At 44.0% G+C, this 19,550-nt stretch overlaps 1 protein-coding gene across 5 annotated transcripts in view; it reads left to right on the top strand.

Annotated features, from left to right (window-relative positions):
- Positions 1 to 613: 613 nt before the first annotated feature.
- The window catches only part of LOC133823071 (uncharacterized), a 34,978-nt gene continuing 16,041 nt past the window's right edge, over positions 614 to 19,550 (top strand). For 3 of the 5 annotated variants that reach the window (XR_009888132.1, XM_062255655.1, XM_062255656.1), the window contains exons 1-2: positions 614 to 969; positions 1,600 to 1,727. Coding sequence is in view for 1 of the 5 variants with exons in the window: in XM_062255654.1 (XP_062111638.1) it covers positions 11,444 to 12,661 (1,218 nt within the window). In the remaining 4 variants the exon portion in view is untranslated. Of the gene's footprint in view, positions 970 to 1,599; positions 1,728 to 3,273; positions 3,892 to 5,289; positions 19,544 to 19,550 lie in introns of those variants that run through there. The other 2 variants (XM_062255654.1, XR_009888131.1) reach the window with 2 other exon arrangements.

Here is a 19,550-nt window from a genome sequence, read left to right as displayed (position 1 = left end):
AAAGTGCGGGTTTATTCGTGAAGAAAAATACCTCATCTGGGTTGCCAATCCCATGCTGGTCCCAAAGCCAAACGGGAATTAGAGGACCTGCATCGATTTCTCCGACCTGAACAAAGCTTGCCCCAAGGATTGCTTTCCATTACCAAGGATTGATCAGTTGGTAGACGACACGGCAGGTCACGAGGTCATGTCCTTCATGGATGCATATTATGCGTATAACCAGATCGCGATGAATCCTATGAACTAGGAACATACTAGCTTCATGACCCCAATGAACGTATATTGTTATAAAGTCATGCCCTTCGGGCAAAAGAATGTCGGAGCTACACACTACTACAAAATATACTTTACGAGACACCTTTTTAGGACACGCACCTTAATGTAAGTCCTAAAAAATGTCTTTGGAGTTTTCAGGACTCTCATTGAGAGTTCTTAAAAATCACATTTTAGGACTCGCAATAAGAGTCCTAAAAACATGTGTGAATCCTAAAAAACCTGAATAAATTTTTTTAGAGTGGTGACTTTTAAGGACTCACTCTGAGTGTCCTAAAAGAATATTAAGGACTCCCAAAGTTAGCCCTAAAAACTTTTAACTAAAATTTGATAAATACACTATAATATTTCCGAAATTGGGGATTTTTACTTAGGGATCCACATAGAAATTTTTCAGCACACAAAGAAGATGAAAGAATAGGGTCTCGGCTGCTGGGGTTTGAAACCAGGGGCGACGGCAGCAGGGCAGCGACGACGTCGACAATCTCCACGGCAGGCGCGCGTACCACAAAGGATCCTGCTGCAGACGGTGAAGTCAACTGGTGTGTTGTCGTCAACATGTTGGATTCCTGCTATAGGCGTACAAAGGCGGATAAGAAGGCAAACATAGGCGCATGACTCCTAGGTTCTCTCGGCTCCGACAACTATAGCAGAGGGTCTCGACGGCGACACTGTTGCATATGGTCTCGGCAACAGGTTTTTTTTTTCCTGGTTCTTTTTTTAATATTATGTTGAATTTCTGTTCATTTGTTTATGGAGACCTGAGATTGTTCGAGCTATTGTTCTGTTTTGGATTCGCTTCTTCGTCTTTCGATTGATAGTTTAAATGGTTTTTTTTTCTCGCTCTCTCTATTTTTAGGTATCTTTCTCAGTTTTGATTGATGGTGATGAAAATTTTAGCAGTTTTATTTTCTTATTAATTTGTTCATTTGTCAAATTATGGTAGTTTTCAGTGAGTTTTAGACTTTAAGTTGATGAATTTTGACTTTTAAGTTATTCTAAACTGGTTTTCTTCTATGTCAGTTCTCTATCTCTCCCCTTTATGGAATTGTTTGTTTGTTTGTTCATTTGGGACTGATCAAGCAGTGACAATAACTTAGATGATGGAAAATATCATTTGCATTGGGGTTATGAAAGTTGATAGTTTCGTAGAGCCTGTTTGGCTTCATAACTTAAAAATAGTTTTCTGTTCTAAAAAATAAAAAATTGTTTTTAGAGAACAATTAGTAGAGTTTGGCTTTGTTTTCTATGAACAACTTTTAAAAACTGAGTTATAAAAAATAGAAAATTCATAAAACAACTTAAGTGTGTTTTCAAAATTCTCAGAAAACAAACAAAGAGCAAAGGAGAAAGCAACAATGGAGTTCTTCCCTACGAAGTGCTTTGGCTCCAATGGTTCTACACTAATCTCAGCCTCAACATCTCCATTCTCTTGAGCATTTCACTAAATCAAGGTTTATCCATATCTTTCTCTTATCTCTCTCTTTTTGTGCCCCAGAAAAAAGATTCAAATATGAGAAAGAATCTTTGAATTTCGTCTATGAATGATTTTCCAGCTTCTATTGGTTGATTTATTTTCCATGAGCATTTCATTACTCTCAATTTCAATATAGCTTAGTTTAGCTTAATAGTCGATTATCTCATTTCTTTTTAGAGTCTTTTTTTTTGTATTTTTAGTATATGTTTTGCTCTTGTTCTAATGATTTGGCATCTTATGTACATTAATCTTTTATTAATTTTTCTTGGCTTGTTGTATAGTTAAATGATTCACGTTATAGTTGAGAGAGTTTTGGCCTCTGCCCACCATATGTTTGTAATAATGCTCTAATGATATTTAGGAAAACATGGTATAAGATGTTAGGTTCATTTTTTTTTTTTTTGTAATAACACAATCATTGCTGGTTATGCTTTGAACAATTTGCTGGCATGTAAAGGGTTGAAAAGCATTTACTTTGTAAAAGAAACTCATGGTTACATTATGAGAAGAGGATTATATGATCAAGTGCTTCAAAATGCAATTGTCAATGTCTATGGAGAGTGTGGTGCGCTACATAGAGTACCCAAACAGGCTTATAACTTTTGTTAATGTTTGTTTTGGTTAGTTCCATAGCTTTTTCATTTGCATTTGATTACTCTCTGATGTGATCCAAGGATTAAAGCTTTCTCATTGGAAGTTTTTAGTTTGTCTACGCTCTATCTGGGTTCTGCATAACTTTGATCTAGATTTTAAAAAGATAATAAAAAGGGAAAACGAAAAAGATTACAGAAAAAAGAAAAGGAAAACTTGAAGGAGGCAAAAGCCTTTTGCATTTAGCAGTTTAATTTAACTCTTGTCCATTTCCTTTACTGGCTTTCATTGCTTACATATGTTTCCTTAATTTTTTTTTTGTTGTTGGTGGTATTTATGTACACATATAAATAAAGTAAATTTATAGGTATATATTATTTTCATCATGTCTTGCAAGTGTTGTTCATCCTGGTTGTTAGATTGGACTGGATTTTAAAAACATTGAAAGCTGTAATTTTTTATTATTATTCAGCGAATGTTTGTTTATCTATGCTTCATTGATTCATTGTTCCAATATGTGGAGCTTGGTGTTTTTAAACCTCGCTATTTCTTTCGTCTGCACTGTGGTACATGCTTCGAGTCATTTTTTTTTAGAATATTAAACTTTTGTCAGCTTAAACTACTTTCTTCGAATTTTTTTTGGGTATAAATTGATTATTTAATGTCCTTTACGAAGAAGTTAAGTTACGTAGATGCCTTCTAGAGTATATGATATGATAGTGTACATGAGAACTTTAGCAGTTATTTTTATCATCCTTCCCCATGGCCTTCGTTTGAGTGTACTATTAAAGTTCATATGCAAATGCTGAAACAATTTGGAGATAATAAGAAAGAAAAATGTTATCAATTAAACAAGCACTTAGAAGAAGGCTTCTGCTCTGCCACATAAGTTATAATTCCTTCCCTCTTTCCCTCTTTTAATGTATCTACAGACTACTAAACTTCAAGAAGGAGATTATGTCCTCATCCCATCATAGGAGGAATATATAGCAGCCAGGTATAATAAAATGGGCATTTCTATCTCAAGAGTAGAAGAAGATAAAGCCCTGCAGCTATGTCATGATAGGAAGAAGTTTGTTAGGCAAGCACTTGATGGGAGGTACGCACTAGCAGCAGCTCATGTTACATATATTCAGTCACTAAGGAGCACCTGAGTGGCTCTTTAAAAAAATTTTAAGCCCGAAGCTCCAGTTGAATCTTCCTTGTATGCTTCCACTACTGCAACGCCCGAACCTCTTGCTCTGACTGAGAAGACACATTCTCAGTTTTCATTTACTTTTGCATATACATCAATATGCTAAATTTTGTTTGTGTTTGAGCTTTAGATGATTGACAATTGAAACTTCTGGAACTTACAAAAAGTATGAGACCAACTTTGTCGGATTGGTGAGAGAAAGGGTGTTCAACTTTTCGTTAAGTACTTTTTGCTAGCTAGTGATTGTAATGGGAATTAACAATACTTTGTTTTTTGTTAGGATCCAGTTGCTTTAAATTTATATTTTGTTTAAGGAAGATTTTTGAGTGATAGTCTTTATGATGTGTTTATGATTTATGAATGCTTTAGTGATTCTTTTAAAGCATTGGATTGGTAGCTAATTGCAAGAGGTATGTTGTATTTGATTTTTTTTTAATTTTCAATCTTTTATAATTTTGAATAGAATTTTTATAACTTTAGTGGAGTTTGAATATCTTAGATATTCATCCGTACTGAAGTAGGTTCTGAGAATTCTGTGTGCTGCGGTGATAACAAAAGGTTGAGAACTTGCATGTCTTAGTGAAGTAGGTTATGAGAATTTTGTGTGCTGCGGTGATATATGGATGAAAACATGTGTGTTGTTTGATTTGTTTGATATGTTGGTGTTGAATGTGACAGATGGCTATGCTAGTAAATTAGGGGATATGTTGTCCGATTTTCTATAGATGGTGACATGTTGGCTTTTCTCTTTTTCTTCTATTTTCAGTGCAAGATATGTATTTTACTATGTTTTAATTTTCATGTAGTATATTTCTGTTAATTGATGTTGTGCTTTGCTCACTCAGATTATGTTGTGTGATTATATCATTATAGCAATTTATGCATGTTCTACAATTTTCTTGCATAGCACATGTTTGATGAAAGTCCCAAGTTTTATCCTATAATCTCAATATTAGGCTCCAACATCTAAAGGTTTGAGACACCTTTAAGCATGTTTTATATAGTCTATCGAAACATACTTAAAAGTTACTTTAGTATAATCGTCTCCCCGCTATTTTTTAGGATTCTTTCTCTGAAATCTGTCATGTTTTGTCGCTTGATATAGAAAATAGCTTAGTGTGGCAAAATCTAGAATTTGTCTTTGGTAAGGACTTTCAACACTAGTTTTTATGAAATTGCTGTATTTTTTCTAGAGATGTGACACTCAAAGTTCATTGGGATTTAAATGTTGGTTTGAAATTATTTCCTCATAACATGTGGATTGTCTATAGGTTAATTAGTATGTGTAACAAAAAATTTCTCCAAACTCCAATACTAAATCTAGACATTATGCAGGTTGACATCTATTTTTAACGTTTTGTACTTAAATTTCTTTTTATATTGGATATGTGTAATTGATCTTTTGATTAGTACATTACATCTTAAGTTTAAAACAATCATTTTTCAGTCTTAATTCAAATGAAGTTGTATTTCTCTTAATAATTTATATCTAGTTGCATGAGGATTAAAATTTAATCATTAGAAAATGTTGAAATTTGTAAACAAATACAAGTGTGGCTAGCTCTCTTGAAACATATTTCCTATCCCAAATTTCCTTGATCTTTTGGACGTACTTATTTTCTAAAGGTATATTTTTTTATAAATACAATATTCTAATATTAATTATCAGCTTGCAATGGATTGATTGTTTTTAAGAAAACTTTTGAAAAGTTTGATGAACCTAATAATTCAAAAACTTTTTTATAATGTGCAGGTCTATATTGAGAAATATTTCTTTGGCGCAATAGTAGACAACATTGGTAGTTGAAGTTTTTAGAATCAAAAATATATTTCACTAACTTTGTATACATTTCTTGTGTTAATATTTGGTGATGATAGAATTTGACCATAGAATAAACTATCATGTAATATGATTTTGAGTAATTAATAAAAAATTATTTTGTTGTATTTTCTTTTGAAAATTTTAGAAATCTAACATATATAATACATTTACGACATTCAAAGGGATATATATATATTTTAAAAAGATTTACTTTTAAGGGCATGCAAAGTGAGTCCTAATATTTTATTTTAAAGACACTCAACGGGATCTTTGCGAGTCCTAAAAAATTACTTAAAGGCACTCAACTAGATTTTTTAGGACTCCCTAAAAACATTCTTTTAGGACTCGCAATGCAAGTCCTAAAAACTTAATTAGAGGCAGTCAACGAGAGGTTTTAGGACTCACGTTGCTAGAAATACCTTCACCCAGGTCGCGTAAAGAAGTTCAAAGCCTAACTGGAAAGGTGGCAGCTTTGAATCGTTTTATTTAAAAATCCATTGATAAGTGCCTGCCGTTCTACAACTTGCTCAAAGGAAAAAAAATATTTGAATGAACCGAGGAATGCGAATAGGCATTCCTCGAACTAAAAATGCTCTTGGCTGAGCCCCTACTATTGTCTAAGCTTATGTCTGGAGAGCCTCTATTCCTTTATTTGGTCGTGACAGAAAATGCAATCAATGTCGTGTTAGTTCGACAAGAAGACCGTGCTAAAAAAATAATGTATTATATAAGCAAGAGATTTCTCGGAGCTGAATCACGGTATCCACTGATAGAAAAGCTGACATTATGTCTGATATTGACTTCCAGGATGCTCCAGCCATATTTCCATTCCCATTCAATTAACGTCATGACCGACCAACCTTTAAGGTAGGTGTTGCAAAAACCTGAAACGTCGGGACGTCTTTTAAAATGGGTAGTTGAACTCAGCCAGTTCAAGATATTATACGTGCCATGGACCTCAATGAAAAGTCAGGCCCTTGCTAATTTTGTGGCTGAATGCACCGAATTTCAAGAGAAGCTTTTGAACGTACCGGTGCAAGAGGTGTGGAAAATATTTGTAGATGGATCATCGAACGAGAACGGGTCAGGAGCTGGGATCATATTAATCTCCCTGGAAGGGAATCAATTCCATACATCTTTAAGATTCGGATATGAAGTATCTAACAACGAAGCCGAATATGAGGCCTTACTAGATGGACAGAGAGTGGCGAAGGAGCTCAAAGCGAAGGTCGTCCAGTGCTATAGCGATTCTCAGCTTGTGGTTAATCAGGTTATGGGAGAGTATCAAGCTCGAGGCACCAAGATGGTGCCTTACCTAGCTAAGGTGAAGGGGGAGCTATCCAAATTTGAGTACAGTACTATTGAACATATACCTCTCGAATAGAATTCTAATGCTGACGCTTTGGCAAGGCTTGCCAACACCATGGAAGCTGAGACCTTGAATGTAGTGCCGGTAGAGTTCTTGGAGAGTCCGAGAATGACAGAAAAAATGGTAGAGTTTGAGATGATCGACACAAGATCGACCTTGATGACCCCCATAATGGAATACCTTACAACAAGAAAGCTACCCGAGGAAAGAAAGGATGCAAGGAAAATACTATATCAAGCTCCGAGGTATGTGATATTTGATGGGAAATTGTACCGACGTGGTCATTCATTGCCTCTCCAATGATGTTTTCTGCCCAAGGAAGCTAAAACCATTTTGCAAGAAGTGCATGAAGGTTTTTGTCGAGATCATGCTGGGGGGTAAAGCCTAGCACTGAAAATATTGAGGCAGGGCTATTTTTTGCCCAATTTAACAAAAGATTCCATCTCATATGTTCAGCAATGCGACAAATGTCAGCGCTTCGCCATAGTTGCCCAAGCTGCTCCAGTCGAGCTAACGATGATCTCATCCCCGTGGCCATTTGCGATGTGGGGAATCGACCTAATAGGGTCCCTACCTGTAATGCCCCAAAATTCCTAATAAGGTTTAGGACCTTGATTAGGATGCAGGGAGGGCCATAATTGATTTATTATGTTATTAAATGATTATATGCATGTTTATGTGAATTATATTATTATTTGATGATAAATGCATGCATGTGGGTTTATTTTTAATTATAGGGGCGTTTTTGGTAATTTGGCCCATTGAGGGCGTAATTGTGTATTTACATGCATGTTTGTGAATTATGAATAATACCACGTTATATGTGGATTTGTTCGAGCCATTCAGCATGAGACGATCTCAGAATGCAAGTTATCAGTCTGGTCATAAGGGGGTTAGTTTCGGGGCTCGGGGTGAGTCTCGAGGTAATTTTATAATTAGAACATTACCGGGAATTAAAGGGTAGTGGGATATGATTTGTTAGCATTTGAGAATATTGGGAATAATGGGAACTGGAGGGTGTTAACTATGATTAACGAGATAGGCGGGAAAGGACGATTTTTCCCTTGGTGGCTGTTAAGGGTTTTAATTAGGCATGAGGGAATTTTGGTCTTTTTACCTTAAGAATAGATATAAACCATTAAGCTGCAGCAAAACAGATCATCTTCATCTTTTTCTCCCGTTCATCTTTTTCCCTCCTTTTTCCTTTGAATTCTTTAGCTCTATTTGAGAAACCAAGCTAAGGAAGTGGACTTTAATGATCTAGGGTTATGTTCTACCATTGAAGAGGGTGTGATTCTGAGATTGAGGCGAGTTTTTAACCATTAAAACTCTTGTTCTTGCTCTGCTTTTCTATTTGAGTTTCAACTGGATTTTGAGTTGGATAATGGGAATTGATGGGAATTTTTGGCTAAGGTTACTTGGGTTATGATGCCTAGGGCTTGTGTATATGATATTTGGGTTCATTTGGGGGTTTGGAAGAAGTTTGGAAGCTGGTTTTTCAGGTTGGAAATGGAGGACTCGAAGGAGGGAAAAACTAGGGTTGAAAACCCTGGTTGTAGCGCTATAGTGCCCATCAATGGGTGCTACAGCGCTAGCCAAGGAGTGTTTCACTATGCCAAGGCGTTGGGGCGCTAGGGGGGTAGCGCTACCCTGCTTTTCTAGATTCCTATTTTAGGCACTTTTGAGGGTTTTTGGCTCAGGCTTTCAATTCCTAAGGCACGAGATCGAATCTACTCACCGTTTGGGTACAATTCGGAGTCCCGAGAGTGAGGTTTAGGTCAAGACCCTTTCATTGTTGATTTTCATTAATAGATGTTATATTTGGTTATGACTAGGTGACCGCTAAGGGATTAAAGGATCGATCGTTCTCAAGGGTTGTTCAATTGTTATTTCTCGCTCGAACCAGAGGTAAGAAAACTGCACCCAGTATGTGATGCATGAGAAACATGTGATTAGGGCATGCCATGAATGTTGGATATGAGATTGATTAGAGCTTGAGTATCTGTGTTTGTGCATGATCGTAATTTTGCTAGCAATTGCAAAGTAAGCATGATGAATGCCCTACATTTGGATATTTGACATATGATATATGCCTGGTTGCATTGCTTACTTGTGCATGGCACTGACCCATGAGTCAGAAATCGGCAATGGTGTCGGTATTAATTGTGAAGTTGTGACTCACTAGTCAAGTTCAGCAATAGTACTGAGCACTGGTCGTATAGTATTGGCTTAAGAGTCAAGAACGGTCTTAGTGTGTTTAACTCAAGCCAAAAAGATTAGATCTAATCGACATCAGCTTTGAATGACTCATCATGAGCATTAATGCAGAACCGACCTCAAGTTCAATGAAAACTAAAAGCGCTTGTCTAGCCTATTGCTAGTCACTTAGAGCCACGACTAGAAGGCCCATGTGACTGCATCGTCACATGGCTATGGGCTTCAAGCCCCAACATGGTTATCAGAACCTCAAGCGTTAAATCAGTCATCTGACTAGGGCTATACACCCCAGCATGGTTATCAGAACCTCAAGTGTTAAATCAGTCATCTAATTAGGGCTATAAGCCCCGACATGGTTAACAGAACCTCAAAGTGTTAAATCACTCGTCTTATTAGGCTTGACTTGATAGTTATCCATTCAGGAGGATAGGATCCCCCATCATTATTTGAACCTATTTGCATGCATGAATAGGGTTGTTATTGCTAGGCATGCACGTTATGAATTAGTAACATGTTATTACTGTTCATGAGCATATTGAGTGTGGATGCTCAAATTTCACCAAGGGCAAATATGGAGGTTTACCCTCATTAGCCTCAGGCAATCCGAGCAACCCAATATTTTCCCCACGACACATGTCTCATAGCAGGCCTTAATGAAGATGCCTCGAGAGCCATGCCACATGAGGCCCCCGGCTCACCTCGTCCGCGCGCACCTGAGCGGTCACGCGAGGTCCAGCCTCGTCTCGACCCTGCGCGCCGAACGCACACGCGAGTCCCCCGCCTCACCTCGTCTGCGCGCACCCGAGGGGTCTCGCGAGGCCTAGCCTCGTCTTGACCCTACGCACTCGAACCGCACACGCGAGGCCCCCGCATCGCCTCGTCTGTGCGCACCTGAGGGGTCACGTGAGGCCCAGCCTCCTCTCGACCCTGCGCACCGAGCCACACACGCGAGGCCCCCGCCTCACCTCGTCCACCCGAGGGGTCATGCGACGCCCCGTCTCGTCTCGAACCTGCGCGCCCGAGCGGCACACGCGAGGCCCCCCCGCCTTGCCTCGTTCGCGTGCACCCGAGGGGTCACGCGAGGCCCAGCCTCGTCTCGACCCTGGACGGCCGAGCCGCACACGCGAGGCCCCCACCTTGCCTCGTTCATGCGCATCTGAGGGGTCACGCGAGGCCCAGCCTCGTCTCGTCTCGACCATATGCGCCCGAGCCTCAAACGCGAGGCCCCATCCCGCACACGCCATGCCGCACCAACAGGAGCCCCCGTGCGTGCCGAGGATGCCCTTAGGGGCCTCGCGTGAGATGGCCTCACTTTGACCACGTGCCTGGGCACCTCGCGGGACCTCTCACATCTAGCCCCTTTAGCCCAGCAAGTAAAGTTTAACTCCCAAACATATCTTTTCTCGTCAATAAGCACTCTGGTGCTTAGATAGACACAAAGGAGCTAGATTGACAGGCACACCTTCGGAGGGTGAGAGTACCCACTAGTTGCAGGGTACACGCATGAATATGGAATATACCTACAAAGCTGGAGGGGTCAGAGTACAAATACGGTACCCTCGCCAGACAAGTAGTGGGAGCACCAGGAGAGGGGGCATAGCATACGTGTCTATGGCCAGATGTCAGAGTTGACACCACCACCTGCACCACTCCTCTGACATTCGTACGAAGCAAGTAGTGGGGACATCCTCATGGTACCTGGCCACGTACCGGAACCAACACCACTACCCCTGAAACCACTCTCCTGACAGTGTACTTGTGTACCACCTGGTCCCCTGGACCACAATGTATCAGGGGCCACTAGAGCCCACTATAAAAGCAACTCCACTTCCACTTGGAAGGGGGTTGTTGGAAAAATTACTGTAGCATTGCACCATAGTCCATACAAACTGAGTTCACCATTTTTCTTCTACAATTATTCTTGGAGTTTCTACTTAGATTTCTAAAGTTTTTCTTTTGATAATCTCCACGTTTCTATTTTTCTAACTTGACTTAGATGACGAGTTCTCACCGTCAATAGTTTGGCGCCGTCTGTGGGAAGAATAGATTGCCAGTCACTGTTGTTCCGTCGATTCCGATAAGAAAAAAATTCCTCGACGTTCGAAACGGTTGAGAGAGCTGCGCAAGGTGGAAGTCCACCTTGACAGAGATCAGCTAAAAGCCTCCATGAGGGATCCTCCTCCACATGCAAACATGGAGGCCCCAAGGGAGCCTGAGGCACATAGAGACGAAAGGGAGGCCTCGTCCCCAGAAGTCCCACCTTAGGAGGATCGCCCAAGGTCGGCAACCGCCCCGGCTAGGGGCGCCGATGAGTTCCTGCCTCCAAAATCGCCGCAGGTGCAAAACCACGGTCGGCAGTATCCAGGCCCATCAAAGCGCCTGGCTGACAAGCACCCTCGGGTCCACCCCGTGAGCTCTAGTTCTAAGTCTCAATTCTACGAAGATGAGATACGAGAACTTCATCGTAAGAATCAGAGGCTAGAAACCACCTTGGAGAACATGCAAGAGGTGCTAAATGGCCTGTTGCAATGGAGATCACACGTGACACTCCCTAAGCAGAAAGAGAGAGGCCAGGGGGGAGTAAAAACCACCGTCCCAGTAGATGATGGATGGACCCGACTCTCCACTAGTAACACCCCCTGGACGAAGCAGTATGAACGTCCCGGACCACTGAAGCAGCCCCACGGGCCAGGGCCGAAGACCAATGCTGCCCCTCGTAACGATGAAGAGGTCACCTCAAAGAGAGCACCCTCAGAGCTACGAGAAGAGCTCAAAAAAAAGAGGGCGGGTAAAAGGGCCACACCCCCTAACCCGTTTGCTTTGAGGGACTCCCTAAGCAAGAGAAGGCAAGACCTGGACACAGAAATGAGGAGCCTGCGAAGCAAAATTGTCACCGCCTCCAAAGGTCAAGCCTTTGAGGAAGAGTTCGATCATGAGTCACCCTTCATCAAGGAGATCCAAGCCATCCGGCTCCCAAACAACTTTAAGGAGCCCTATATGACCCCCTATAATGGAAGCACAGATCCAAAATACCATCTAGATACATTTAATGACCTGATGAAGCTGAGGGGAATTGGAAGCGGGGCGAGATGTCATTGCTTCGCTGTCACATTAAAAGGACCTGCGTACAAATGGTTCAAAACACTTAGACCGGGGTCCATCAGATCTTGGCAACAGCTTTCGGATGAATTCCTTCAACAGCACCACATCGTGCGAGACTACACGATGCCAGGCACCAGCCTCACAAATGTGAAGCAAGGAGAAAATGAGAGTCTGAAGAGCTATATTCACAGGTTTAATATGGAGGCAGCTAAATTAGGGAGCTTGACCCGCCGAGAGCTAAAAATGGCCATCACAGCTGGAGTACGCCCAGGAAGCAAGTTATGGGATAACATGCTCAAGAGGGAGGTCACAGACTTTGATGATTTCTACGAGCGGGCACAAAAATACATTCGTGTGGAGGATGGTCACGAGAACCTCAAAGCTGGAAAAGGCCCGTCGCCCCCGAAACCTTCAGTCCGAGAAAACCAAAGCGGTGCAAAGAAGAAGGGGGTTTATGAGGGAACGAGAGATGATCGACCCCGGAAGCATCAACACTCTGATGAGCGTCTACAGGGCCCCTACACCTTTTACACTAACCTCACCCATGCCAGAGAGCATATTTTCATTACGAATGAAAACCAGGTCCCTTTCAAAAGGCCCCCGCCAATGAAATAAGATCGTTCTAAAAGAGACCCCAGCAAGTATTGCCAGCATCACAAGGAAATCGGCCACACCACTGCGAAATGCAACCATTTGAAGGTGGAAATCAAGGAGCTCATCCGCAGGGGACATTTGGGCAGATATGTTCGCAAGGAGAACCAGAGGCCAGAAGAAGGAGCGTCCCCACCGCGGGTGCGAAAGGTGGCCCCAGAAGTACAGGGAGAGGTCATGACCATCTTTGGAGGTCCAGGATTCGGAGGCGATTCAAGGAAGGGACGAGACAAATATGCCAAGGAGGCCAGACGAAGTCCACCACCGTGCGTCTTAAGTTTGGAGCAACGCCCCCCGAAGTGATTCAAGGGCGAGAATGACTCAATAATTTTCATTGAAGAATACGCGCAGGGGATACATTTCCCTCATAATGACCCCCTGGTGCTAACTGTCCAGCTTGCGAACATGAGAGTACATCGGGTCCTAGTGGATAATGGAAGTTCTGTAGACATCCTGCATCGCCCCACTTTGGAGAAGATGGGACTGAGCGTCCGACACCGGAAACCCTACAATTCCTCCCTTTACGGGTTCACAGGGGACTCGATACAGCCCCTAGGTGCAATTGAATTAGCCCTCACCATGGGGGAAAAACCTAGGCAAACCACCATAATGGAAAACTTTGTTGTGGTGGATTGCACCTCAGCCTTCAACGCAATATTAGGGAGACCCTCTATGAGAAAATTGAAGGCGATAACTTTTGTGTATCACCTAGCTATGAAATTCCCAACCCTTGGGGGAGTAGCATGCATGAAAGGGGAACTGAAGGAAGCGAGGGAATACTATAACATGTCCCTCCGCACAGCCACAAAACCATCGGTGCCGATGGCAATGGTTGTGTATAAAGGCGCGACCCACACGAGTTGGACCCACAAGTTACGGAACACCTGGAGAAATGCTACCAGTGAGGCTTCGGCACCCGGTGCAAAGAGGACCTATGTTTAGTTTGTTCCTTGTTATGTTAGCTTAGTGAGTAAGAATCAAAGAGGCTACCTAGGTAACCTCCCAATTAGATGTAACCCTTTTTTATATATGCCATTGTAAACCACATGCTATGAATGAAACTGTTCGCAACTTAACGTGTTATTTTTCTTCTCTATGCGAGCATCAGCCAAAGTGCCTGCCGAAATAAATTTCACCAAACACTTGGGGGGCAGAACAGGAGGCAAAAACATACAGCAAGCAAGAAAGGACCCTCTAACAGGAGGAACCTAAAAAGGACTCCTAAAAGGGAGGATCCTAAAAAGGACCCTCTTATAGGAGGAACCTACAAAGGACTCCTAAAAAGGAGGATCCTAAAAAGGACCCTTTAACAGGAGGAACCTAAAAAGGACTCCTAAAAAGGAGGATCCTAAAAAGGACCCTCTAACAAGAGGATCCTAAAAAGGAACCCTTGCACCAGGATCCTAAAAAGGACCCTCTAACAAGAGGATCCTAAAAAGGACCCCTTGCACCAGGATCCTAAAAAGGACCCTCTATCAGGAGGACCCTAAAAGGGACCCTCTGTCAGGAGGATCCTAAAAAGGGCCCTCTAACAGGAGGATCCTAAAAAGGACTCCTTGCATCAGAGCCTTAAACAAAATTCTTTAAAAGAGGAATTCAATTCGCGGTGAACTCTAACAAACAGGGAGAGGACCTTGCAAGGCATCTCTAGGGTTCACAAGGATTAGCTACCCTTATGAACATCAAGGAGGCCAAAAGGTCTTACAAAAAAAAAAAAAAAACACACTTCCAAGTAAAGGCAGATGCTCCCATAAGAGGAAAGACCTTAGAAAGAGCACCCACCAATAAGCCTAGAGCGGCCACCAAGTCGTCTAGCCAAAAGGGGTCCTAAAAGAGACCCTTGCAAAAATAGTACTATGAATAATGATGAGAAGGACGCTTCTCGCAAAAAATAATAAGTGCGCGCAAAAATATATAAAAGGATAGCTAGAACCCAAGGGGTGAAAATATCCTTATAGAAACTGTCAAGGGGCACCAAAAAAGGGCCCATTGAACCCTTTCACATGGGCTCCAAAGGACCTCTAGCCTGATAAATAAAAGAGGGGAACCTACCAAACCCCATCATATAGGCTCAAAAAAAAAAACCTCAAACACAAATGAATAAGAGATGAATAACCACACATGTATATATTAAAAAAGGAGTTTTGGTAACATGGCAAGATTTACAAGAAAAAAAATAATAATATTACAAAGGTTCAAAATGAGCATACACCCACAGCGGGATAGTTTACAGAAATGATGAAATGACAACCTCAGGGCCTCCTCCCATGGGCGCTCCACCCAGCCGCCCGAGCAACGGCGTGCTCGCCGAAAGAAGAAAAATCAAAGTTGGGATCCTGCCTCCACACGCCGTAAAGGGCGCGCTCTATGGACCTGTACTCAATAGTTGTCCTATCCGCCTCTAAGGAAGCAAATCTCTCCTGCGACGCGGCTACATCGGCCCTAGGAACCTCGAGTTTGGCCTTTAAGGAAGCGACTCTTTCCTGCGAAGCAGCCGCAGTAGCCTTGGTACCCTGGAGTTCGCCCTCGAGGCTGGTGACTTTTTCCTGCAGCATCATTTCTTTGGAAACCGCCTTCTTCTTCCTTTTTGACGAGACAACAAGTTTTGCCTGAGCCTTTTTTAGCTTAGACTTGGTTTCACCAAGCTCTCTCTCGAGCTCCTGGACCCGGGCCGTAAGGCGGTCCCTCTCGGTACTCGACGAAGAAAGATTGTGGGCCGAGTCGGCAAACCACTGAGCCACAGTATTGGCTTGCACAAGAAAGTTAACAACAATAATGATAAGTAACAAAAAAAAATGTGTGTATATATATCTATATATAATAAGGCCGACACAAGATGCATGAACTCACCCATGCAGTAGTGCGCCTTAGAGTCTCCCCAAGGTCCGACAGGGCAAAACTCCCAAGACCATTCCAGTTAGATTCAGGGAGGTCTGAGGTGATTTGGACGTACCGCCGCCCGTAAGAGGCGGCCATGCGAGTCACCTAGGGCCCCCCTTCCTAGTCAAGGGCACCTGGCTGGGTAAGGACAGACGACCCGCTCGCCGAAACGGAAGGGGGCGCAGGAAAATTGAAAAAGTGAGGCCCCGGTAGATCAGAAAGGGGTGCAGGAAGATTGGAAAAGTAAGCCCCTGATGGACCAGGGTCGAGGGGAGCCTGAGGGAAAGCGTCAAAGTCCTCAGGGTCGGGGCAAACAAAATGCCATGGAATGGTATGCTGGCCTTGGGAGTGGGAGGCTATGTCCGGGTCGAAAGAGACAAAGGGAGGACATTCCCCAGGAGACGAGGACAGCTGGTGAGGTCCCCTGCGTCCAAGGAAGGCTTCCTCCGACACATCCTCAGCCTCACCTTCATCCGGGCAAGGCTCAGCCGATGCCGCCTTCATCTTCTTTGACCCAGGGATGGTCCACAACAACCTGGGATCTAAAACTGGGGACAGCTTGTGGAGGTTCAAATTTTCCATAGTGAATAGGTACACAGCCTTTTTCATAGCGAGGTCAGCGTTAATAAAATTATTCACAGTGTCCGCTTTTGACTCAACAACTTCGGGTGCGGCGAATTGCTCTGCATAATCCACAACATTGTCAAGACAAACATAAATTGTAAAACAATAAGTTTCACCAAAAAAAAAAGAGAGAGAGAAATAAAGGTAGCTCGAGGTACTTACTGGGAGCGGAACGAAAATGATCTCGAACAGAAAGAGGGCCTTTCACGAAGAAAAAGTCCTACTTCCAGGACCCCGGATTGGACACCGAGCCGTCTACCAAAGGGACTTCGCTGTTGGCTTTTTGCAGGAAGTAGAAGCCCTTGGATCTGGGAGAGGGCATGAGGTTCTACAGGAAGTGCACCTCTAGTGCCATAGGAGCACGTTTGACAAGTTTCGCAAACGCGATGAAGAGGCAGCTCAACATCAGCCAACTGTTGGGCGCCAGCTGAAGTGGAGCAAGGTCGAAGTAGGTGAGGACCGTGATGAAGAACGTGTGTAATGGGATGGTACCACCCGCCTTCAGGATATGCTCACTGAGGGCCACGAAGCTGGGACTAGGACAGTCAGCCCGGCAATTGCCTGTTGGGGTGTATAAGGCATACTCCGGAGGAACGTGGTAGTGATCTACAATTTCCCTCAATTTGTTCTCGGAGACGTGGGACACCAGGGTCAATGCCAATAGGCGGGCGTCATCCCAATCATTAATGGTCACCTGTCATCGTCCACCTTTGGCCATATCTGCAAAACCAAAAGAAAAAGGTGAGGAAGAGACAGAACACTTGATCCTCTATTTTCTCTTCCTAGCAAGAGTCTTCCACCGGGGCACCGGCTGCGGAAGCGCTAAGCTAGGGAAGACCGAAAGTAAGGGTTGAAGAGAAGCGGAAGCGACCCCATGACAGTCGTCAGGCAAGGATGGGCTGGAAGGCTCAGGTGGAAGATGTCTCTCCATAAACTCCAACTCCCCCTACAAATCTAAAAGGGTCACCCTAAGGCTCGCTACATGGTCACTAAGGTCAGGGGGGAAAGGTGCTCCGTCTCCTCCCAACATCGAGTCTATTTCACTCTCCACCACCCAAATTTTATGCTTAATTCAGCCACGTGCTTAAGATGATGGATACGGGCCTGCCTTGAGGAGTCATAGTCTTGGTAAGGGTTTTCCTCAGGGGACTCTGAGTCTGAAGACAAGTCAACAAACTCAACCCCCGGAGGTATGCTGAACGGACCGTCACTGGCCATGAGACCTCGTCCCAAAAGCAAAAAGGGGTTCACATATAAATGAGAGGATTACTACAAAACACAGAGGAATGGGCTTAAAACCTCTAGATACAAACGCCCTAAATGATCCACTACAGGGTATAAACAAGGGGGCATGCAACTGGGTTAACTCACGGCAAGCTCCGACCAAAGTACCCCGTCCCGAGTAATGCTAATTTGGACCCAATGAACATAAGGGAAAAAGAAAATATACCTCAAGTAGGTAAAATGGGGCACTGTCGTGGTGAAAAGGAGGTCGAGGGCCAAAAGCACCGTCACGGTCAAATAGAGGCAAGTGGTCGAAATTACGCGTCTGCAAAAATAAGTAGAAAAGATGTGTTAGCCTTCTAATATATGAAGGGACATAAATAGACCAAAAATTAGCTCATATATATATAAAAAAAATGGAGGAAATTATAGCAAAAGTGAGGATGTGGGGGATTGAACCACTTACCTCTTCGAAGAAGAAGGAATCTCAAAACCACTAAGCTAAGGAAGTAAGGTGTAAATAATAAGCCTTGCATGAAGGCCTATTTATAAGAATTAGAGAGAAGAGTCTACCAAAGCACCTAAAGGTCCTCTCCTAGACTGGGGGGTAAGTGTGGATGCTCAAATTCCACCAAGGGAAAATATGGAGGTTTACCCTCATTAGCCTCAGGCAATCTGAGCAACCCAATATTTTCCCCCAGACCCATGTCTCATAGGAGGCCTTAATGAAGATGCCCCGAGAGCCATGCCACGTGAGGCCCCCACCTCACCTCATCCGCGCGGACCTGAGCGGTAATGCGAGGCCCAGCCTCGTCTCGACCCTGCGCGCCGAGTTGCACACGCAAGGCCCCCGCCTCGCCTCGTCCGCGTACACCCGAGGGGTTACGCCAGACCCAGCCTCGTCTCGACCCAGCGCGCCTGAGCCGCACACGCGAGGCCCCCGCGTCTCCTCATCCACGCGCACCTGAGGGGTCATGCGAGGCCCAGCCTCGTCTCGACCCTGGGCACCGAGCCGGACACGCGAGGCCCCCGCCTCGCCTCGTCCGTGCGCACCCGAGGTGTCACGCAGGGCCTAGCCTCGTGTCGACCCTGCGTGCCCGAGTCGCACACACGAGGCCCCCCCGCCTCGCCTCATCCGCGTGCACCCGAGGGGTCACGCGAGGCCTAGCCTCGTCTCGACCCTACGCGCCCGAGCCGCACACGCAAGGCCCCCGCCTCCCCTCGTCCGCGCGCACTTGAGGGGTCACTCGAGGCCCAGCCTCGTCTCCACCCTACGCGCCTGAGCCTCGCACGCGAGGCCCCGTCCCGTACACGCCATGTCGTACCAACAGGAGCCCCCGTACGTGCCGAGAATGCCCTTAAGGGTCTCGAGTGAGATGGCCTCGCTTTGACCACGTGCCTAGGCACCTCGCGGGACCTCTCACATCTAGCCCCTTTAGCCCAGCAAGCAAAGTTTAACTCCCACACATATCTTTTCTCATTAATAAGCACTCTGGTGCTTAGATAGACACAAAGGAGCTAGATTGACAGGCACACCTTCGGAAGGTGAGAGTACCCATTAGTTGCAGGGTACACGCATGAATATGGAATGTACCTGCGAACCTGGAGGAGTCAGAGTACGAATACGGTACCCCCGTCAGACAAGTAGTGGGAGCACTAGGAGAGGGGGCATAGCATACGTGTCTATGGCCAGATGTCAGAGTCGACACCACCACCTACACCACTCCTCTGACATTCGTACGAAGCAAGTAGTGGGGACATCCTCATTGTACCTGGCTACGTACCGGAACCAACATCACTACCCCTGAAACCACTCTCCTGACAGTGTACTTGTGTACCACCTGGTCCCCTGGACCACAATATATCAGGGGCCATTAGAGCTCACTATAAAAGCAACTCCACTTCCACTTGGAAGGGGGTTGTTGGAAAAATTACTATAGCATTGCACCAAAATCAATACAAACTGAGTTCACCATTTTTCTTTTGCAATTATTCTTGGAGTTTCTACTTAGATTTCTAAAGTTTTTCTTTTTATAATCTCTACGTTTCTATTTTTCTAACTTGACTTAGTTAACGAGTTCTCACCATCAACATTGAGTTTTCTTGCTAGGCTTTGGCTCACGAG

This window comes from Humulus lupulus, chromosome 3, assembly GCF_963169125.1.
Source record: "Humulus lupulus chromosome 3, drHumLupu1.1, whole genome shotgun sequence".
Taxonomy (NCBI): domain Eukaryota; kingdom Viridiplantae; phylum Streptophyta; class Magnoliopsida; order Rosales; family Cannabaceae; genus Humulus; species Humulus lupulus.
Note: the sequence above shows the minus strand (reverse complement) of the source record. Positions and strands in the feature narration are given on the sequence as shown.